At 49.0% G+C, this 23,577-nt stretch overlaps 1 protein-coding gene and 2 non-coding genes across 3 annotated transcripts in view; all 3 read left to right on the top strand.

Annotated features, from left to right (window-relative positions):
- LOC124622684 (neurofilament heavy polypeptide-like) overlaps positions 1 to 12,508 on the top strand; it is a 36,388-nt gene extending 23,880 nt beyond the window's left edge. The window contains exons 4-5 of the mRNA XM_047148474.1: positions 2,942 to 3,000; positions 11,725 to 12,508. Of these exons, the coding sequence (XP_047004430.1) occupies positions 2,942 to 3,000; positions 11,725 to 12,508 (843 nt within the window). The remainder of the gene's footprint in view (positions 1 to 2,941; positions 3,001 to 11,724) is intronic.
- Positions 9,628 to 9,700, top strand: Trnak-cuu. The gene has a single exon. It is a non-coding gene; the product is annotated as a tRNA-Lys (tRNA).
- Positions 10,022 to 10,093, top strand: Trnat-agu. Its single transcript has one exon. It is a non-coding gene; the product is annotated as a tRNA-Thr (tRNA).
- Positions 12,509 to 23,577: the final 11,069 nt, after the last annotated feature.

The raw sequence follows: 23,577 nt of genomic DNA, 5'->3' as shown, positions 1-23,577 counted from the left end.
ATCACTGTCTTTCTCACCATAACGTCTGCAAACCGCCCCCCTCCGGCTCCGCAACCTGAACCCCCTCCCAAGGTCGTCCATGACTATCGCCGTGCCAACTGGGATGCCTACCGGGACTCCATCTCCACCCAGGTTGCAAGCCACCCTCTTACCTATCGCCATCCTGACGACATCATACACGCCTCGTCCTTCCTTCAGAAGGAAATTACTGACGCAGTGGAGGCCTATGTTCCTACTAAAACCATCCACCCACACCATCCCACTCTCCCTCCGCGGGCTGTCCTCCTCCTCCGTGAATCCCGCCGCCTCTATCGCTCCATCCTGCGCACTCGTGACAGGGATACACTCCAACGCCACCGGCAAATACAGCGACACGTACGGAACCTTATTACAGCAACGAACCGCCGGGACTGGCGCCAGACCTGCACACGACTCAATGCCACCCTCCCTATCAACTCCTCCAAGTACTGGTCCGCCTTCCATCGTCTTACTGGTTCCCTTTCCGCTCCTCACTACCCACTTCTCCATAACGATCGCCCCCTTCCAAACAACCTCTGTAAGGCCAACCACTTCGCTTCCCACCTTTCCCTGATGATTACCACTTTGATTATTCTCTTTTCCCCACCGTCATGGAACGTGGTGATACCTCGGTCGCTCCACTTGCTCCTAGTCTCCAGTACTTGGGGCAGTTGCCCCCCTCCGACATCAACACTCCCATCACAGCACAAGACATTAAACTTATCCTCCAGTCCAAACGCAACACGGCCCCTGGTCACGACTGTGTCACCTACCGTCACCTTCGAGAAAGCCCCTATAACTTCCTGACTGTCCTTGCCCATCTCTATAACGTCATCCTCTCTACTGGCTTCTACCCTGACCTGTGGAAGACCTCCCGCGTCCTCTTATTCCTCAAACCCAACAAACCCCCTTCTGCCGCCTCTTCCTATCGTCCCATCTGCCTCACCTCCGTCTTCAGTAAGGACTTTGAATCCATCATCTCCCACCGTATCCATCAGCACCTTGCTCAACACCACCTCCTCCCCCTTACCCAGTGTGGCTTCCGACCCTCCTTCTCTGCTGAAGACCAACTCCTCAATCTTGTTCACCTTCTGTCCCTCCAGCTCAACTCCCGTCGCTCCGCCATTTTTGTTTCCCTTGACCTCCAAAATGCCTATGACCGTGTATGGCATCCCGGTCTCCTCTTTAAACTCCAAACCTACGCTCTACCTATCAATTCTGTCCGTCTAGTCGCTTCCTTCCTCTCGCACCATCCTTCCTATGTCACCCTCCACAACACCAACTCCCATATCTTTTATCCCACAGCTGGCGTCCCCCAGGGTTCTGTCCTCTCCCCTCTTCTTTGTCTTTTGTATACAGCTGATATGCCCAAGCCACCCCCACCAGTCCACCTTCTCCAGTATGCTGATGACACCGCCTTCCTGGCTCTCTATCCTACCCTTCAACAGTCTCAATGTACCCTCCAAACCCAGCTTAACCAGTTCAACACTTGGTGTAACCAGTGGTTCCTCCATCTCAACCCCTCCAAAACCCAGGCAAACATCATAGGCCGCACCACTCGCTCCTTTCACCTCCATGATTTCTACCTCACCCTTCATGGTCGGCCTATCCAGCTCACCCCCACCCTGAAATACCTTGGCCTCACCCTCGACCAACACCTAACCTGGACCCCTCATCTCCAGACCATCCAGCAGAAAGCCCATTCCCGCCTCCACCTTCTGAATCTCCTGTCTGGCCGGACATGGGGATTGCATCCTTCTACCATCCTCTACACCTACAAATCCCTCATCCGTCCTATCCTCTGTTATGCCAGCGTTGCCTGGATCTCCGCCCCCACCCACTTTTACAAGGCCCTTCAAAACCTTGAACGCCATGCACTCCGCCTTGCCTTCCGTATCTGCGTTCCTTCCCCCACACGGCTCCTGTATGAACAGATCCCCTTCCCCCACCTCCTCCTGTTCCTCCAACATCTCCGCATCCTTTACATTGTTCGTAGGCTTGATCCCCCCCACCCTCTGGTTTCCTCCTTCCTCTCCACCCCCCACCCGTTGCCGCGCATCTATCGCTGTATCCCTCCCTCTCTCCACCTCCACACCCTCCATCTCCTTCGTCAGGGCAATTTCCAACGCCTCTCCCTCCTGGATGACGAACTTCGCCGTGACATCTACCCTTCCTTCCAACTATAACCTGGCCTTGTTCCCCCCCTCCCCAGGGCCCCCTTTTTCCTCTTCCCTCCTTCTCCCAGAGCGGATTTACCTCCATCCCCCCCTCCCCTAAGACCCTGCACCCCATACTTGCCTCTTTCCTTCTCACATCCCTCCCTACCTGACCTTCTTCAGCGCGCCCCCCGCTCATCTCCTCCATCCCTTCCCCTCCCTCCCTTCTTCAGGTCCCCCTCATCTCCTAGCGCCTGGCAGATCCTCTGTATAGATCATCATCAGTGTGCCACATCAGTGTTGTCTAGTGCTGTTTCTCCTGTGCGTCAAGAGATGTGATTTTAATGGTGTACTGCCTTGAGGTTTGCCGTCAGTGTTATCTTAGGTGCTATGCCATCTGTCGATACCTTTATACTGTGCCTTGTGTTCTTTTAATCGTCGCAGTGTGTGGCTTTTTGTGTGTGCTACTTTTAAACAGTTTTTTATCTCCATTTTAGTCACCCCATTTTTTTGTCTATTGCCTTCCATGTTGTTCCCCCTTTTTTATATCTATATTCACCTTATTCTCTCCTTTGCTGTATTTAAATGTCTGCTATTAGTTTGTTCTATGTCTTTCGGCTGAAGAGCAGCGCATATGCTGCTGCCAGCCCGCCCCGATGGGAAATTGAAATACAATAAAGAAAAAAAAAACTGCTGCTTTTGGCAGTGTCCGGAGAATGCGTACGTGAAATACTTAGTTCTCGCGATATATTTTCCACTCCTGACAGAGACCCTCGCGGTTGTCGTCGTCGGCGGCGGCGGCGGCGGCGGCGCCGCCGCCGCTTTGGTAATAGCGGCAACTCGCCATTGTATGACATAGGGTGAGGTACCTTCTGCAACCGACTGAGATGGCAGTAAGCGATTGAAGCTGATTTGCAACCTCTTGTTTGATCAGCGTCATAAGGGCTTGAATGTAACTTGCGGCCGGCCGAAGTGGCCGTGCGGTTAAAGGCGCTGCAGTCTGGAACCGCAAGACCACTACGGTCGCAGGTTCGAATCCTGCCTCGGGCATGGATGTTTGTGATGTCCTTAGGTTAGTTAGGTTTACCTAGTTCTAAGTTCTAGGGGACTAATGACCTCAGCAGTTGAGTCCCATAGTGCTCAGAGCCATTTGAACCATTTTGTAACTTGCGATGGGACACAGCAAGAAGTAGCGTCGCCTTTTTAGTACTGAAATTGGAGATGGAGAATTGCGTCAAACATGGGAAATTCATTCCGGAAGCGTACAAATGGCGAAAATGGGGTGTGTGTGGGGAAGCATATTGCGTCAGTGACCGTGTGGCCTAATGGTAGAGTTGCGCTTCAGCTGTGCTACCGTGTCGACGTGTGTACTGCTGCGCTCCGATTGTGTTGTTTACATACGTGTTATGTTGTTGTCTCCTTTGCTGTTTGTCCGTTCATCTTCGTGTTTGTGTATCTTCGTTAGTGTTCGGCTGTTCATCACCGTTCTGTCACTCACCGGAATTTCGGTTTTTTTTTTTTTTTTAACCGGAGTTTCATCCCTGTTTTGAATCATGTCTACGAACGTTAGGAAAAACACACTGGTCTTCGCTTTCGACAAGGAAACCCGTCATATCCAGCCAACGTCACTGGAAATAGACGATTGGATTACTGAGCTTATTGGTGTCAACTCTGATTCCGTCCATACAATGCAGTTAGACAATGATAAATACTGTATTTTTGTTAAGTTTGAGAGCTCGGTGACGATAGATAGACATTTAGCAAAGTGGGGTAGTGAAGTAGAATTCATTCACAGAGACGGCTCGAAGAGCAAAGTTCGGATCTGGCGAGCTGATATTGCTTACACTACCGTTCGCGTGCTTAACTTACCTATTGAAATTGATAATGATTTAATTAAGGATGCGCTTTGCAAGTATGGTGACGTGAAATCTGATAATAATGAACGTTGGTCTCGTCACTACAAACTGCAGTGTTTTAACGGAAATCGATCTATGGAGATGGACATCAAGACCAATATTCCGTCTCATATATTTGTAAATGGCTACAGGGCGCAAATTGTGTATTCAGGCCAAGTACCGACCTGTCATGTTTGTAATGAGTCTGGCCGCTTTAGACAGGATTGTCCGCGGCGGGTTTTTGTATTGAAAAGCAATCTAACGCAACGCCAGAAACTTACCCTAAACGATGTCTTGCCAAATAATGTATCTGTCCCGTTGGGTGTGGATACTGCCCAAGCAAACCACTCTGATTTATCCGTAAATGATATTACTCAATTTCCATGTTTAGATAAAAAGGCTGATGTTGACACCCCCGCATCCTCCGAATTGCAGACAAAAAAAACGGCCCCATGAGATAACTGATAGCTGTTCTGACGACGAGTTGTCTGACAAATCTCACTCCGCACGCAAACAAAAACAGTGCGAGGAGGAAGTAATGCCACAACTCCAGGAAATGCAGATGGAAGCTTGTAAACAATCAGAACGTAAACAATTGGTGGGAAACTGCGAAAACGGGGATGTTTCTAGCAACAACCGCGAAACATCAGGAGGGGACACAGTTTGCAAAGACGAGCAGCCTCCTGACAATCACTAGAAACAATTAGTGTGTCTGGCTCAACCCTCTGTAACGGCTAGTGCTTCCCCGAAGGGTACTGACCACACGACAGGACTAAGCCGTACAGGCCGTGTCGTTCAGTTGGACGACCCGACGGGATCGGCGTCACAGCCGACCACCACAAAACCCGTCACAGAGCCTTCGGATGCCCCACGAAGGAAGCTAAAGCCACAACCGAATGTCAATGCTCCTCGTAATCAAGCGAAGTGGAAGAGCGTGAAAAGTGACACGAAACCCCAAAATGTGCGTTACGAAACTGTCAGGCACGGGTCATTGAAAGAATCCCCTGATGAACTTCCTGATAATCAATCTTCTACTGATTCAGGAGGGATATCTCAAACCTAGACTGCACTAATACTGTAATTTGCAACCTCTCAATAGGACGTTCTGTTCTGTCTAAATTTTCTGTGTCTCCTAAGTAATAATTTAGTCGCATGTTATTTACTCACTGTCCTAACATTCAACGAGTAATAACGCAATGACCCAGTGTTATACTATTGCTACTGTCAGTATTAATAAAATACGGTCGGCATTGAAAATAGCAGCGCTAAAAGAATTTTTATATGATTCGGGAACTGATATAGCCCTGCTGCCGGAAGTTGTCACGTCGGTTTTAAATATTCCCGGGTATGTAGCTCACCTAAATGTCTCCCACGAAACTAGCGTGAGGACAGCTTTTTTAATCCGGGAGGGATTCCAGTAACGGAAGTAGAACGACTGGAATCTGGAAGGGGAATAGGGTTCAAGATTTATGACGTGTCCCTTATTAACTTGTATGCCCCTTCCAGCAGTTCACATAGACCTGACAGAACACGATTTTTCAAGACGAGGTAATATACTTATTACGCAAAATTCCCAGTCACCTTATAATGGGGCGTGATTTTAATTGCGTCCTCAACAGGAAAGATCAGAGTCCAAATTTTAATTATTCTGCTGAATTAAAACATCTCGTTACTAGCTTAAAGCTAAAGGATGCTTGGGAATGCAAACACCCTGCTATTGTCGAGTACACTTATGCAACTTCCAATGTATGCAGCAGAATCGACAGATTCTACATTACCGACAATCTCGAAACGGCTCTATTGAAAACAGAAACGATTCCTGTCTACTTTTCGGACCATTCCGGTGTGTTGGCCTGTATGAATTTACAAGCGCAGCCAATACGCCAGTTCAAAATCCAGTGGAATTTAAATGTCTCGCTGTTACAAGACCGTGAATTAGAAGATCAGATAAAAGACGCATGGGCGTTATGCCTGCGTGCTCTTCCTAGATACGCGACTACCATAGAATGGTGGACAAAAATGACAAAGCCGAAACTTAGGAAGACGATAATGCAATATAGCTTTCAGAGGGCCAGAGATCTTAAGAACACTATAGAGTTCTATTACTCAGTACTCAGAGAGCTATATGGTCAAACATCTGGTTCACATCTTCGCCTGACAGATATAAAAAAAATTAAAGCTAAATTACTCAGCATTAAGAGGCATCAACTGGAAGGACTTAAAATAAAATCCAAGGCGAAATCTGTCTCAGAGGACGAAACAACTTCCCCATACCACCTTCTGAAGCGCGCTAAAAACAGAAGAACAATGCTTATCGACGAATTACGGACGACGAATGGTACAAGTCTTAGGACACAGAAAGAGATTTTGAATGAGATCTATCGCTACTTCGATAACTTATATTCCGAAAATTCCAGCTGCGAGGAATCTATTGATGATTTCCTCGACTTTCTTGTGCCACAGCTGACGGATGATGACAACGTTACCTTCCTGTCGCACGTCTGTAATGAGGACGTTTATGAGACTCTGTGTACCTCCCCTCTGAAAAAATCCCCAGGTCCTGATGGTCTACCTGCAGAATTTTATGTCCACTATTGGCCGATAGTGGGAGGGACAATTACAGCGATTGTAAATGAAGTTCTTCAGGGCGCAATGACACCCTCTGAATTTAAAGAAAGTAAAATAGTCCTTATCCCCAAAACTAAAGGACACAAAGATCTTTCTAACTTCCGACCGATTTCGTTGCTCAATGCGGACTATAAAATAATAGCAAGAATTCTCAACAAGAAAATTTCATCCTTAGCAAGTAGACTGATTAGTCCGTATCAACACTGCATTGCAGGTAAAACTCTGTTTCACAATTTAGCGGAATTTCGGGATATAATTGCAATCGCTTCCGTCACTAACATCAAATGTACCCTGGTTTTCCTGGATTTTCATAAATCATTCGATCTCGTGGATCATATCTACCTTTTCAAGACGTTAAAAAAGCTCGGTTTCCAGGAACGAGCCTTAAACGTAATAAAAAACGTGGCTACAGGAATAAACGCATGCATAGCAGTTAACAGTCAGGCAACGAGAAAATTCCAAATACGAAGCGGTGTTCCTCAGGGAAGCCCCCTTTCTATGTCACTATTTGCCATTTCACTGGACCCATTTCTTAAACGTATTCACGATAAATTAACAGGTATAACACTGTCAGGGTGCAAAACAGCTATAAAAGCTTATGCTGATGATGTAGGCGTCATAATCAGAAATAATGACGATGTAGCTACGTTAGCTGCAGTGATTCAGACTTACTGCAGTGCGTCAGGGGCAAATTCAAATGAAAAGAAAAGCAAAATTTTACATCTTAGGGGTTTTGAGCACATAAACGTAGAGTGGGCAAAGCTGGTGAGGCAGCATACGACGCTTGGTGTCACATTGACCGCATGCCCAATGAAAATGACTGCGTTGAATTGGAAAGCTGCGGCACGGAAAGTGCAGGGTGCTATAATGAAAAATTTATCACGGAATATGAATCAGATTCAGAGGATTAAGTACATCAACACGTGTATCTTAGCTACAGCATACCACACTGCTCAGCTCTTTCCACTACCCAAAATGATAGCCAAGAACATAACGTCCAGAATCACAAATTTTCTGTGGAAAGGAGAACTGTTTCGAGTAACCGCCAAAGTGACCACCTTACATCGCCAAAATGGTGGTTTAGGTCTAATCAATATTACCAACAAAGCCTCTGCACTCTTCGTCAAAAGGCAACTAACTATCATTAGAGTAGTACCGGAAAGTATTTCAAGCCGACTTTTTGAAACTCTAAAACCTCGCAGCCTGCAGCCTCCTATTGATGTGCAAGAAATTAACAATCGTCTCCAGCACGTGCGAGCGTTTTATATTGAACTTAGCTACTTGAGGGACGGAGTTACACGGCTAGGTCACCTAACGTCAAGAGATATTACGCGGGTCTGGGAGACATGTGAAAGAAAGAATAAAGTAGAGAGACAGTTTCCTCACATACACTGGAGTGCTATCTGGCAAAACATCAATTTAAAAGTTTTATCTTCTGACTTAAGAACAGCGTGGTACAAAGCCATTAATAATGTCATTAGCACCAACGAAAGATTATTTGAAATTGGCCTCAGTGACACCAATCTATGTCAACGATGTCGACTAGTGGACACAATTATCCATCGATACACTTGCGGCGGCAATATACATATCTGGAATTGGCTCAAACTGCAAATAGCTCTCATTACAAGGTCTTCCCCTCAGTACATCTTGCTGTCAGTGCTGCACAGACCACAAGACCGTTATTTTCCAGAGACAAAGAATAATGCCGTCTATTGGCTCCTAGGAAATTATGTAACTTACGTAACTCATGACGCTGGAACTGGCACCGTTACAGATTTCAAGATATACTTACAGTGCAAATACCACAAAATACGTACGTATGCAGACCACAAGAAGAAATATGGTAATATGCTACAAATTACATTTGATAGACTGGGGATAGGCTAAAAACCGTCAACCTAAATCACACAGTATCGAGTGACTATATAACTATGTGCAGAATCATTGTCTGTTTCATTTCTTATACTTTCATTTTTGTTGATTTTCCTCTACGACAAAATGGTCAAAAACGATAACAAATAAAAAATTTAAAAAAATTAAACAATAAATGAAGGCAGGAACAACAAGTAGAAGATTGAGTTATATTTTTCGTTTTATGCACACAGAGAGCCATTACTTATTTCACGAACGAATCCTTCTCATTTAATCATGATAATATAAAAAACCATACAAAAAAGAGGAAACACAAATTTAAAAAAAATTAAAAACAAATTTTAAAAAAATTAACAAAAAAAAATAAGTTTGCTAAAGTGGGCAGTTGTATTTTTGGATCATAGGAGCGACAAGGTCGAAAATCAGTGATGGGTATGGTGGAGACATTGTGGAGAGGCCTCAGATTATTCTTGACCCCTGCCCACTTTGCCTCCCTCTGCTATTACTTATAAAAAAAATTAAAAAATAAAGTGGTTAAGGAAAAAAAAAGTGGTTAAGGCGTCTGACTAAAAAAAAAAAGAGTATAAGGCGTCGGACTTCGGATCCGAAGATTGCAGGTTCGAATCCCGTAACGGTCGAGTTTTTCCAGTTCTGCAAAAGATGCATGCTGTTTTACTGTGTTGTTTGAGTACTACTGTCCGCTTCCTGGCTGCAAACCGGCGTCTACCTGAAGCACAAGCAAGACAAATTGGTTCTATAGCGAAATTTTCGGCACAGTGCCGATCAGGAGAGTTTTTGTTGGAACTACTGCGTCTGATTCAGGACCCAAGAGCTACGCCACGGGTGACTGCGCACAGTCGAGCATGTGTGTTGGATAATGGTGCTGATAGCCACGTATCATTTCAAGTAGATTTGATGCCTTTCGGAGACAATTTTTCATTGAATAGGATTGTAGCTCATTTGTGGCAGCAGGAAATATGCTGTAGTCAAAAGGACCTTCCATAGATGGTCGCAGGTCCCATAAGTATTGTATGGCTCGTAACGTGTTGTATGGAGCCCGGCTAGCTCAGTCGGTGGGGCATGAGACTCTTAATCTCATGGTCGTGGGTTCGAGCCCCACGCTGGGCGGCGCAAAATTTTGTGTCTACGCGGATGCAACCTGCGCCCCTCTCGTGAGCCTTGCGTAATGAACGTAATGGGCTACGACGATGCCTAGCTTCGTATGAATATCAGAGGAATGGTTTTTGAAGCTGAAAGTAACTCTGAAATGAAATAAATGTGTTGTTTTGGAATTTTAGGCGTACATCGATATCGTGTGAGATGTGTAGGAAAACAGCAGCTGTGCTAACTAAATACAAATAATGGTCGCTAATGCGGTGCGTTACCAGCTGAAGGGCTGCGATTCACTAGTCCATAAGAATAAAGTACACGAAAAGTGCGCTAGGCGGCGCCTCCTTAGCTCAGTGGCAGAGCGCTGGTCTAGTAAACCAGAGGTCGTGAGTTCGATCCTCACAGGAGGCAAATGAATTTCGCCGGCACGGTAGCTCAGCGTGCTCGGTCAGAGGGTTAGCTGCCCCTGTAATAAAAAAACTGAGTGAATGGATCAACGACGAACTTCAACGGCCGTCAAGTGACGTCCGCCATGAACAATTGAAACGAACAATAACGAACAAAAAATGAGATTACAAAAAAAAAAAAAAAAAAAAAAAGTGGCAGAGCACTGGTGTAGTAAACCAGAGGTCGTGAGGTCGATCCTCACAGGAGGCAAATTAATTTTGTAACAGCCCCTTGTACCGTAGCCCTTTCCAAGAAAGCGGTCAAGGATAAAAAAAAATTATGAATGGGTGCGGTATTTAAGAAATGCTCTCGCAAATGAATAGTGCGAATGGTGCTATTAAAGTAGGCACCAGAAACTGCTGCTTTTGGCAGTCTCCGGAGAATGCCGACGTGAAATACTTAGTTCTTGTGATGTATTTTCTACTCCTGGTAGAGACCCTCGCGGTTGTCGTCGTCGTCGTCGGCGCCGCCGCCGCTTTGGTAATAGCGGCAACTCGCCATTGTATGACATAGGGTGAGGTACCTTCTGCAACCGACTGAGATGGCAGTAAGCGATTGAAGCTGATTTGCAACCTCTTGTTTGATCAGCGTCATAAGGGCTTGCGATGGGACACAGCAAGAAGTAGCGTCGCATATTTAGTACTGAGATTGGAGATGGAGAATTGCGTCAAAGATGGGATATTCATTCCGGCAAGCGTACAAATGGCGAAATTGAGGTGTGTGTGGAGAAGCATATTGCGCCAGTGGCCGTGTGGACAGTTCCGCTTGCGACGCCGTGCTGGTCGCACGTGTCGTGCCTTCGCTCCGCAATAGCGTGTGCAAGCCGTGACTACTTTCGTTGTTTACGTTGTTTGCTAGATTTGCTGTCTTGTGCTTCCGTCACTTCACTTCGCTTTTAGTGTTTTGTGTCGTTTTGTGTTAGCGGTCTCGACCGTTTGATAAGTGGGTATGGCGTCCAGGTTGTTCCCAAGGAAATGTACTCTGTGTTTCGAATTTGACAAGTCTACACGTCATGTTCAACCGAGTTCCATGGAAGTTCACGATTTCATAGTGGATGTCATTGGTATTACGTCTGACCGGGTTCATACTGCCTATTACGACACCGATCTCTACTGTTTCTTCGTCAAGTTGTTAAACCCTGTGTTACTGGAGAGGATTCTGTTAAAACATGGTAGCAGAGCTGAGTTCCGTCATCGTGACGCCTCGGTGAGTACTGTTCTCATATCCAGTGCTGATGTAGAATACAAAAATGTCCGTGAGTACAACCTGCCGCCGGAGGTTGAAAACTGTTATTTACGTGAGATTTTGACGAAGTATGGGGAGGTCTAGCAAATCCGTAACGAACGTTGGTCTAGTCAACATCGGTTACAGTGTTTTAGTGGCGTCCGGTCAGTCGAAATGCACGTCAAGCAAGATATCCCCTCCCATCTTATTGTTTGTGGGTATAAAGTGCATATCACGTACAGTGGGCAACCAGGCACATGCTTTATTTGTAATGAAACTGGCCACTTGCGTACGAACTGCCCTAAACGTGTATTTGTTCTCAAAAGTACTTTGGAACAGCGTAAAAAATTGACATTGGCCGATCTTGTTAGGGAGGCACCAATCACAGACATCGACCGCCCTAGTGATAGTGAAATATTGCCCCCGAAGCCTGGTTTGCCTGTTGCCGACTTTCCACCCTTTCCTTCAAAACCGGTTACAGATACGCCTGCTTCCAAATCTGACGTGCAGCTGCTGAGCCACAAACGGCGAAGAACGTGTGATGATGATAGTCCGGACGAGGATCTCCAGGAATTAGAACACGACGTCCCAAAAGAGATGCCGGTTACGGTTACTGACTCAAGTTTTTCTGAACCGTCGCACGCAGCTGTCGATGCTGCGGCTATTGACGTCATTCCGAGTGACGTACAGGCAGCTTTGGCACCACAACAGCCGAGCACGCCGCCTGAAGTCGCGACGTCACCACAGGCCGAATCACAACAAGCGCGTGCTCCCGATAAGCATAACGAGGAAGGCAGTACTTGTGTACAAACTGAAGGAAGTCAACGTCCGTCTGCAAACAAACACGAAGTTCGTGATAGTGACAACAAACAAACTTGTCCTAAGGAGGAAATTGAGTGCCGGCCACCTTCTGAGTCAGTTCTTTCTGCACATCAGTTGGCTGAGGCGTCACATCACGTTATGGATAGCGAAGTCACTCAGGACCCACCCACACCTCCGTCTGCCGATGTGTTCCCTAGCAGAGCACGTAGTAGGACCAAATTTCAACCGAACGTCAACGCAGTACGGAAGAAAAACAAACCCAACGACACCCAAGTGACTGTTCGTGATCCTCCTGACAATGCAGCCCATTCCGAGGTTTCTATGACATTGTAATGCGACCAGTGTTGTTTAGTGACCCTTTCCGTACCTCACTGTTATAATGGCACAAGCGTACAAATTCGTCTCCCTGAACATCAATAAGATTCGATCCGATCTCAAAAATGCGGCCCTACAGCAGTTTCTATACGAATCTGACGCTGATATTGTGTTGTTGCAGGAAGTTACTGTTTTCAATCTCTTCATCTCCTGTTTTAAAACCATATCAAACGTTGCTCCTGAGGAAAGTACAGGTACCGCACTTCTATTACGGGAAGGTATTCCAGTTGGGGACATCGAGTTTTTAGAATCCGGTCGAGGAGTGAGCTGTAAAATTTTTGATGTAACCCTTGTTAACTTATATGCCCCGTCAGGCAACACCAACAAATTCGAACGGTCACGTTTTTATAAGGAGGATGTTACGTATCTGTTGAGGAGAAGTCCTCAAAACCTGATAATAGGAGGTGACTTCAACTGTGTTCTACGTCAAAACGATCAGTCCCCTAATTTTAACTACTGTAAAGAAATGCACGAGCTCGTTAAGAATATTAAGCTGAAAGATGCTTGGGAACTGAAGTATCCTACTTTAGTTAAATTCACTTATTTCACTGTTACTTCATGCAGCCGTCTGGATAGAATTTATCTATCGGACTGTATCAGTGACAGACTCATAGCGGTTGACGTAATCCCGGCTAGTTTTACCGACCATTGCTCTGTTACGGCAACAGTTCACTTAAATCGACAGCCTACCAAATTATTTCGTTCCCCGTGGATGTTAAACATATCGCATCTGGCGGACGCTGAATTATTTGACGTTATCAGGCATGTGTGGGACGCTTGTTTGCGTTCCATCACTTTTTATCCGACTAAAGCGATGTGGTGGACCACTGTTGCGAAACCAAAGCTTCGAAAAAGTTTCATTTATTATAGTGCTCAGAAAGCAAGCGCCTGCAAGAAGACCTTTGAATTTTACTACACTGTGCTGCGACAACTGTGTGATTCATCCACTGCGACCAACACTAACTTTCCATCAATTCAACGTGTCAAGGCTAAACATGTCAGCTTGAAGCGTCAACAATTGGAAGGTCTGAAAGTTAAATCCAAACCTAAATCTGTTTTAGCCGACGAAATGACATCTATGTACCATTTATTCAAGCATTTATCACGCCGCCGCCGGGCTTTCATTGATGTTTTGGAAAGAGATAATGGGGAATTACTCTCTATTCAAGCGACCATTATTAGTGAAATTCACCAACATTTCCAACGACTGTATTCCAGTGAGATTGTCATTAAACCGGCTGTCAGTGTAGTGGTCAATGTTTTGGATAGGGCGATTACTCCTGCTGAAACTGTCGACTTTTTATCGGATTTCACTCCCGAGGAAGTTTTAGCCTTGATCTCCAAGTCACCTTCCTTTAAATCGCCTGGTCCTGATGGTTTGCCCAAGGAATTTTATATCAAATTCTGGAATGTCCTTGGTGGTACTTTTACTGAAATTGTTAATGAAGTCATGAGTGGTGGTCCTCTTCCTGCCGAGTTCAAAGTGGGTAGAATTGTTTTAGTCCCGAAGAGAACTGGTCACAAGCGAGTTGATAATCTCCGTCCAATCACATTATTGAACATTGATTATAAAACGATTGCCCGAGCGATTAATAGCAGAATGGGCCCAATCCTTGGGAAAGTTATTCATTCACATCAGTCCTGCCTTCCAGGGAGATCCATTATGACTCCGGTTGCGGAGTACAGAGACGTTATTTCAGTAGCGGCCGTAACCAACATCAAATGTGCTTTCCTTTTTCTTGACTTCTGCAAAGCTTTTGACCGCGTTAGTCATCACTATTTAGAACGCATCCTGCAACGAATTGGACTCGAAGAACGAGCTGTGGCAGTCATTCGGAATATGATAACAGGCATTACTGCTAGGATCACCGTTAACGGTCAGCTGACACAAGCTGTCAGTATACGACGAGGTGTACCGCAAGGCAGTCCGTTGTCGATGTCGCTCTTTGTTTTGTCGCTCGAGCCATTTCTGAAGAGATTGTGTATCACATTAACTGGGCTTTCTGTCTTAGGGAGCAATCTTACTGTGAGGGCTTACGCCGATGATGTTGCTGTTATCCTACGTCATGAGTCTGAAGTGGCCCAATTGCGGGCTGAGATTGATACTTACAGCACTGCGTCTGGAGCGAAACTCAGTGAGGGTAAATGTAAGGTTCTAAGCTTACGGGGCTTCGAATCTCTTGCTATACCGTGGGCACAGATCGTCGAACAACATGTTGCTCTGGGAATCATCATCGATAGGTGTCCCTTAGGTATGGCAGCTAAAAACTGGAAACTTACTGCCAAACGAATACAGGGAGCTATATTGGAAAACACCTGGCGATCGACAAATATCCTCCAGAAGATCAGGATTTTGAATACATACATACTCTGTAAAGCTTATTATGTCGCTCAGGTGTTCCCTCTTCCCAAAATGCAAGCCCATAAGATCATGCGTTTGTCCAGCAGGTTTGTGTGGCTCGGTCATATTTTTAAGTTAACCTATACCACACTGTCTATGTCAGTGCACGCTGGGGGCCTGCAACTCAATGATATCCGTCGAAAGGCGACAGCACTCTATATAAAACGAACAACTGTGATAATTACCACGATGCCCCATACTATCACATCGAAGCTGTTTCGCATTGTTCGCCCCAAATGTATGAAACCGCCAATTGGCATCGGGAAACTCAACTTTCAAATGCAACATGTCGGTGTTTATTACCTCGAAATGAGCTACTTACGTGACAGTGTTTTCACAAGTCCTTGTCTCACGACAGTGTTCTTAATTGCTCAGTGGCAGAAGTACGAAGCTCCAAATACAATTGACATGCACTACCCAAGAATCGTCTGGACGGCAGTGTGGACCAATATTACTCTAAAAATTCATTCCGATGTGCTTTCCGCCTGGTATAAAGTTGTCCACCATCTTATTCCAACCAACGAAAAACTCAACCGCATTGGCTTAAGTGCTACTGACAACTGCCTCAAATGTGGATTAGTTGACACTCTGAGGCACAGGTTTACTTGCTGCGGGCATCAGTTCAACTGGCATTGGGTGCGGAAACGATTGGCGCTGCTCACACGTAGCACTGAAAGTCTTTATACAACTGATATCCTCCTGTGGCCTGATACACGGTTTTACCCCAAAACGAAAAACAATACTGTTATGTGGATGCTGGGACATTTTGTCACTTACGTCATAACGCAACACGGAGAAGACAATATTACTGCCTTTACTGCTTATATAGAAACGGCATATTGGCGAAGAAACCAGTTCCCGCACATTAAGAGGGATTTTGGGAATATGTTAACAATACTGTTTGAGAAACAGGGAATTGGGTGATTCTAAAGTAAATCCGCGATTACTGTCAACTTTTCCACAGTGAAGTTCCCAAGTACAAGTCAACACTGAATACTATTTTCGTTATCATTTCGCCTATGGCGCTTGAACAACCTGAAGCTTTCTTTTCTTTCTTATTCCTCATTATATGTTTTTTTAGGGAAGAGACTTTTTTTTCTTGGTTTTGAGAAAGATTTCTATTTTTCGTAGCACTTATATTACAAAGAAGACGAAGCAATGAACTCCTTGTAAACCGGAAGAAATAGAATACTTTTTGTGTACTGTTGTACGACGCCAGTGAATCTGGAGACTTTGATTTCTTTTGACTATAGCTGAAGAAGCTCGCCAAGGAAGGCATTCATGGAGAGTGCAAGGAGGGCTGTAAGGAGAGTAGGGAGGCACAAAAAAAATAAAATAAAAAAAAATAAAAAGGTGGTTAAGACGTAAAAAAAATAATGTGGCCTAATGGATAAGGCGTCGGACTTCGGATCCGAAGGTTGCAGATTCGAATACTGTCACGGTCGTAACAAAAAAAAAAGAAAAGAAAAAAAAGAAGAAAAAAAATTGGCAGAGCGCTGGTACAGTAATTCAGAGGTCGTGAGTTCGATCCTCACAGGAGGCAAATGAATTGTGTCACAGCCCCTTCTACCGTAGCCCTTTCGAAAAAAGCGGTCAAGGAAAAAAAAAATTATGAATGGGTGCGGTATTTAAGAAATGCTCTCGCAAATGAATAGTGCGAATGGTGCTATTAAAGTAGGCATCAGAAACTGCTGCTTTTCGAGATCTCCAGCGGTACACCGAAAGGTTGCCGCCCTTCGATAGTGCAATTCCAGCGCTCATCGAAGTGCTAGGTGTTCCAGGTGCCAGCCAGCCAGCCAGCCAGCCAGCCAGCCCAGCAGAGCCGCCACAGTTCAGCAGCAGCAGCAGCCGCAGCCGCAGCGGTGGTCCCGTTCCCGGTCCCGGCCTGCAGCAGCGGTCCCACCGGCAGCAGCCAGCCAGCCAGCCAGCCAGCCAGCCAGCCGGCCGGCCAGCCAGCCAGCCTCCTGTGGCAGCAGCAGCAGCAGCAGCAGCTGCAGCAGCAGCAGCAGCCCCGGCCCCGTCCGCGGCAGCAGCAGCTGCGGCGTTCCTGCCGCCCGCCGTCGCTGTCGCCGTCACCGTCGCCGTCCGACCCTGGTCATCCGACCCTGGTCGTCGTTCGTCTGCGACTTCGTCTTCGTCTTCGTCTGTTCCCAGTTTGTGTCCTTTCCTTTTCATGCTGTGCGTTTTTTCTCTCTGTCGTCATGTCCGACCCCACCACCACCGCCACCACTACTACCACCGCCATCGTCTACACCTCACCTTCCGCCGCCTCCACTACTATAACTTGGTGTGCGCAGTCACACCCCCCTCCTTCCATCCCACCTCTCCTCACTCTCCCTTCGCCCTCGCTGTTTGTCGCCCCCTCTCCCCCTTCTTCCTCTCGCTCCTCTCGTTCTGATCCTTTCCCCCCACTCCCCCAACCTGTCACTGCAGCTCCGGCTAGGGTGGTGGCCCGTCGGGCCACTGTCCATGCCCAGCTCTCCCCGTCGCCTTCGCCATCACCGCCACCACCGCCACCACCGTCATCATCGTCGCCGTCACCGTCGCCATTGCTCTCGCCTTCACCGTCACCGTCACCATCTCCGGCGCCGACTGCTGCGTCCACGCTGGGACCTGTCCCTTCCCACCACCTCCCCATCGCTCCCGTCCCTCATGTCACCACCCGCCCTTCTGCCGGCGTCAAACGCCCTAGTGGCACACCCACCTCCTCCGCTCCCAAAAAGGCCCCGCCCCGAACTCCATCCCCCCCCCCAGGGTGCCATGGATGTCTCCCCGCCTGGCCCTGCTCCCACCTCCTCCTCCTCCTCCTCCTCCTCCCCCCCCAGTTTATACAAATATCTTCTGTCCCATCCCGATCCTTCCTTTCACGAGGCCCGGAACCTCTCCCTCCTCCTCCACCAACATTTCCCTGGTGCCCCCATCTCTCTCCTTACTCCCAGACGGGATTCTGTTCTCATCTCCTCCCCCAGCCCAACCCTCCATACTGACATCCTCTCCCGTCTCCCCATCATCCGTTTTGGTCCCAACGCCTCCCTTACCCCTGCTCCTTCTCCATCTCCTACCCGCCAACCCCAACCCCCGCGTCGCCCGCCGACCCTCACCGCCGTGATCATGCGGCTCAGGCCGTCGATCATGGAGGAGGAGGTGTTGGCAGAGCTCAAGGCCCATCCCACGCTCTAGGTGCGGGCGGTCCGTCGCATTTTCAACTCGGCCGGCCCCACCCACCTAATGCGGGTTTTCTCTGAGGACGCCCCCTCCATTGACTGTCTCCTGAAGGAGGGTGCCCTCCTCTTCCACTAGTGGTACAAGGTGGACCCCTCCCGTTCCCCTCCTCAATTCCTGCACTCCCAGAGGTGTCTGCGCTATAATGCGCACCCCACAGCTGAGTGCCGCGAGGCCCCCACCTGCCCACATTGTCAGCAAGCGCACTTCTTCTGGCAGTGCCCTAACCTCCAATCCCCTCCCTCCTGTAATATCTGCAATTCCCCCATCCCACCTACTCCCAAAAGTGTAAAGCCCGACCCCCTCCAACCACTCCTGAACTCACCGTACCTATCCGTCCTCTGGGCGCCACCACCCCTCCTTGCAATTCCCTTCGTCCCCCCCCCCCCCCCACCGCTGAGGACATCATCAGGTTCCTCACCATCGTCCTCCAGAATGTTCATTCCTTCCAGCGCCCCCACACCCTTCAACAGATCTCCCTCGCCGCCTGTTCCGTTTTTCACCTTAAACTGTACGCCACCTATTCCAACAACCAGGCCCATTTCACCTTCTCCCGTCTTGACACCCTCGTCTAAATCCCTGTCATGGCGCGACAGCACTGTATCCTTTTCAACAACATCCGCTCCCTTCCCGCCAACAAGAACTTCTTCCAGCACACTCTTGCTACCCACCGTGTAGATGACTTCCGCCTCAATGAAACCTTCCTCCAACCCCACCACTCCATCCACACCTCCCCCTATCTCCTCCACCAATCCGATAATCCCCTCCCAGTTGCGAGTGGCGGAGTGGCCATTGGTCACCACTGCCAGTTCCCCGTTCGGCTCCAAGCTCTCCTTCCCGACCCCACCGAACACCTGATCCTTAGTCTGTTCTTCCCCGGCCTTACCATTACCTATGCCACCATCTATGTCCGCCCCAACGCCCCTCTTTCTTTCGACTTCCTCTCCCAGAGCGACCGTACCTATTCCTCCTATGTGATCGCCGCCGACCTCAACATCCATAGTCGCTCCGCTGCCCAGTTACGGCGGTGGCATCGGTTCCTCTCCTCCCTTCACGGCGACGTCATTTCCATCCCCCAGCACACCCGTCCCGAATCCAACTCCACTCCCGATGTTCTTGTCTCCTCCCCCAACCACCTTGGTCGCATTATGGTGGATGTCCTGGAGCCTATTGGTAGCGACCATCTCCCTGTCCTCCTCACCGTTTCAGACGGTCGTCGCCCCCGCCCCGACCCTCGCAATGACCCTCCCTCTAAGTACGTCCATGACTATTTCCGTGCCAACTGGAATGCCTACCGGGATACCCTCTGCAACCAGGACGATAGCCACCCTCTCACCTATCGCCTTCCCGATGATGTCACCCGTGCCGCCTCCTTTCTCCAGCAGACCTTGTCTGAGGCCGTGGAGGCCCACGTCCCTACTGTTGCCATCCACTCCCACCGTCCTACCCTACCCCCACAGGCCGTCCTCCTCCTCCGTGAACCCCGTCGTCTCTACCGTGGCTTCCTCCGCACGCGTGACCCGGACACACTACGACGCCACCGGCAACTCCAGCGACACATTCGTAATTTGCTCGCGGCTAAGAAACGCCGGGACTGGCGACAGACATGCACCCGTTTAAATGCTACCCTCTCTATAAAATCGTCCAAGTTCTGCTCCGCCTTCCGTCGCCTTACCGGAACTAAGCCCTCCCCCTACTATCCTCTTCTCCATGATGATCACCCCTTCCCTGACGCCCTTAGTAAGGCTAACCACTTTGCCTCCTACCTGTCCGATGTGTTTTCCATCCCCGATGATCCCCAGTTCGACTATTCCCTCTTCCCGGATATCCGCGATCGAACTGACACCTCTGTCCCTCCCCTCGCACCTGGTTTCCAGTACTTGGACAACATTGCACACACGGACCTCAATACTCCTATCACTACACAGGATCTCATTGCTACACTCCGCACAAAACGCAACACCGCTCCTGGTCACGATCGTGCCACCTACCGTCACCTTCGTTAAGCTCCTGTCTCTTTTCTCTCCACCCTGGCCAGGCTCTACAATGTAGTCCTGTCCACCGGTTACTACCCCGACCTGTGGAAAACCTCTCGTATCCTCATGTTCCTTAAACCTGGCAAACCGCCGTCCGCCATCTCCTCCTACCGTCCCATCAGCCTTACCTCGGTCTTCAGCAAGGTCCTGGAATCTATCCTGACCCAACGCATCCACCTGCATCTCCGCCAGCACCGCCTCCTTCCCGTTACCCAGTATGGCTTTCGGTCGTCCTTCTCTTCCGACGATCTTCTCCTTCACCTCACTCATCTCCTTTCCGAACAGCTCAATACCTGTCGCTCCGCAATCTTCCTCTCTCTTGACCTCAAACGCGCTTATGACCGCGTATGGCATTCCAGTCTCCTCTTCAAGCCCCAAACCTTCGCCCTTCTCATTAACTACGTCTGTCTGATCGGTTCCTTTCTCTCCCGCCGTCCTTCCTGTGTCACCATCCATAACACCGATTCCTACACCATTTTCCCCTCCGCCGGTGTGCCCCAAGGCTCCGTCCTCTCCCCCCTTCTGTACCTGTTGTACACGGCGGACATGCCACCGCCGTCACCCCCCATCCACCTTCTCCAGTTTGCCGATGACACCGCCTTCCTTGCCCTTGCCCCCACCCTGCAACGCTCCCAACGCCTTCTCCAATCCCATCTTGACCGGTTCACCGCTTGGTGCAACCAGTGGTTGCTCAAGGTCAATCCTTCCAAAACCCAGGCGATCATTGTAGGCAAAACCACCCCTTCCTTCCGCCTCCTTGATTTCTATCTCACTGTCTATGGCCGTCCCATCGCCCTCACTCCCACCCTTAAGTACCTTGGCGTCACCCTCGACCGTCGCCTCTCCTGGACTCCCCAAGGCACGTTCCCGCCTCCGTCTCCTCAAGCTCCTTTCCGGCCGCACGTGGGGTCTGGACCCCTCCACCATCCTCCACACCTATAAATCCCTCATCCCCCCTATCCTTTGTTATGCCCATCCAGCATGGATCTCCGCTCCCCCTACCTTTTATAAATCCCTCCAAATCCTGGAATGCCATGCTCTCTGCCTCGCCTATCGCATCCATCTCCCCTCCCCCACACGGATCCTGTATGATCTCATCCCCTTCCCCACCTCCTCCTTTTCCTTGAAAGGATACGGATCCTGTACACCTCCCATAAACTTGATCCTCCTCACCCACTCGTCTCCCCGCTTCTCTCCCACCCCCGCCCGCTGCCGCACCTGTATTCCCACGTCCCGCCCAGTCTCCATCTCTCCACCCTCCTTACCCTCTCCCAAGGTGTCTTCCGCCAGCTCCCTCTCCCTGATGATGCCCTCCTCCCCTCCATCTACCCCTCCTACCAACTTTGATCTTCCCGCCCTCCTCCTGTACTTACTCCTCCCTTCTCTCCCTTTCCCCTCCCTCCTCCTTTTCTCCCCCCTCGTCCACCGGGCCTCCCCTCCCCTGTCCCTAACCTCCTGTCCCCGTCTCCTAAGCCGTGGCATCCTCTTTTCCTTTCCTCTCCCCCTCCTCACCCCTGTTCCCCTCTTGGCAGGTCCCCAGACTCGCACACGCTCAGTGGACATTCGCGCGCCGGAGATCACCGCCATCAGTGTATCGTGTGTGCCGTCATGTTTAGTGTTCAGTTTCGCCGTCACGCTCCATTGTTCACCAGTGCCATCGTCTCCTCAGTGTTTGTGCGTCGGGTCTCCAGTTCGTAGTGTGGCTTGTCATCACGTGTGAACGGCTTCTTGTGCTTTTATGTTCTTGTGTCTCCTGTTTTTTCCCGCCGTTTTTCTAACTGATGTCTCTTGTTTGTTTATCTCCATGTACTCTCTTCGGCTGAAGAGCGGCGTATTGTGCTGCTGCCAGCCTACCTGGTTGTTCAGGTGTCAAAATAACAATAAAGTAAAAAAAAATACTGCTGCTTTTGGCAGTCTCCGAAGAATGCCGACGTGAAATACTTAGTTCTTGTGATGTATTTTCTACCCCTGACAGAGACCCTCGCGGTTGTCGTCGGCGGCGGCGGTGGCGGCGGCGGCGGCGCCGCCGCCGCCGCTTTGGTAATAGCGGCAACTCGCCATTGTACGACATAGGGTGAGGTACCTTCTGCAACCGACTGAGATGGCAGTAAGCGATTGAAGCTGATTTTAACCTCTTGTTTGATCAGCGTCATAAGGGTTTGAATGTAACTTGCGATGGGACACAGCAAGAAGTAGCGTCGCATTTTAAGTACTGAAATTGGAGATGGAGAATTGCTTCAAAGATGGGAAATTCATTCCGGCATGCGTACAAATGGCGAAAATGAGGTGTTTGTGGGGAATCATATTGCGCCAGTGACGGTGTGGCCTAATGGATAGTTCCGCCGCTGCAGCGGCCGTGTGCAGACGTGCCGGAATGCTCGCTCCGCGCGTCTTTGGCGGCGTTTGGTCTGGTTTGGTCTTGTGAGTACATCATGGCCTTTGCCATGGATGATCAGTTACGCCGTTACACGTTGCGTTTCCAATTTCCGTTCGGTTTTGGCCGACCACATGTCTACGAATTAGTCGATTGTTTCTTCGACAGGTTGGGTCTTAAAGACGAGGAAGTTTTAGGATTTTCATACGATTCTCTGGCGAATGCCGTCTACGTGAAGCTTGTTAGTGACGAGCCCTGTTTACGTGTAATGGACTTAACTAAGGGTACCGCCGAGTTCGTTAATTCTGATGGTGAAATTTGTAAAGTTGTCGTTACCCATGCTGGGTTAGGCCTGCACACGGTCCGTGTATTCAACCTACCATTTGAAATTGATCTTGAACGTATTCGGCAATGTCTGTCCCAGTATGGGAACGTATTGGAACTTCACCAAGAGCAGTGGAGCGGACTTAAACCCTTCAATGTTGATAATGGTGTCCGGGTAGCGCGAATTGATCTATCCAAACATATCCCGTCGAACGTCGTGGTACAAGGCTTCCGGGCACTCGTAATGTACGAGGGGCAACCACGTACATGTGTCCTTTGTGGCTCTCCGGACCATATGAAGGCCGCGTGTCCCCGTGCTAAACCAGTGCGTCGTGTTTTCCGACAACGTGAGGGCCTTGTAGTTGGGCAGGATGGTAATAGGCCGACGTATGCCGAGAGCCTTGTCGGTCCGTCTGTCGTTAGTGCGCCACAGCTGCACGCGGCTGAGGTTGTGCCAGACGTGGCCGCCGCCGATGTAAACACAGCTACGGCGAGCCGACTGCCCATTGCTCCTGACGTGGAAAACTATGCAACCGACGGAGCCGGAAATTCCCGCCCTTCCGTGTGGAATCGGTTGCCCGATCAACATTTGCTCCCATCTGTGGAGAGTTTTCCACCTGCGGACTCTGATGACCAGCCGCGAGTTTCCCGTCCCCTTGAAGTGTCTTCT

This window comes from Schistocerca americana, chromosome 7 (assembly GCF_021461395.2).
Source record: "Schistocerca americana isolate TAMUIC-IGC-003095 chromosome 7, iqSchAmer2.1, whole genome shotgun sequence".
NCBI classification, from domain to species: Eukaryota; Metazoa; Arthropoda; class Insecta; order Orthoptera; family Acrididae; genus Schistocerca; species Schistocerca americana.
This window is presented reverse-complemented; position numbering and strand designations above follow the sequence as displayed.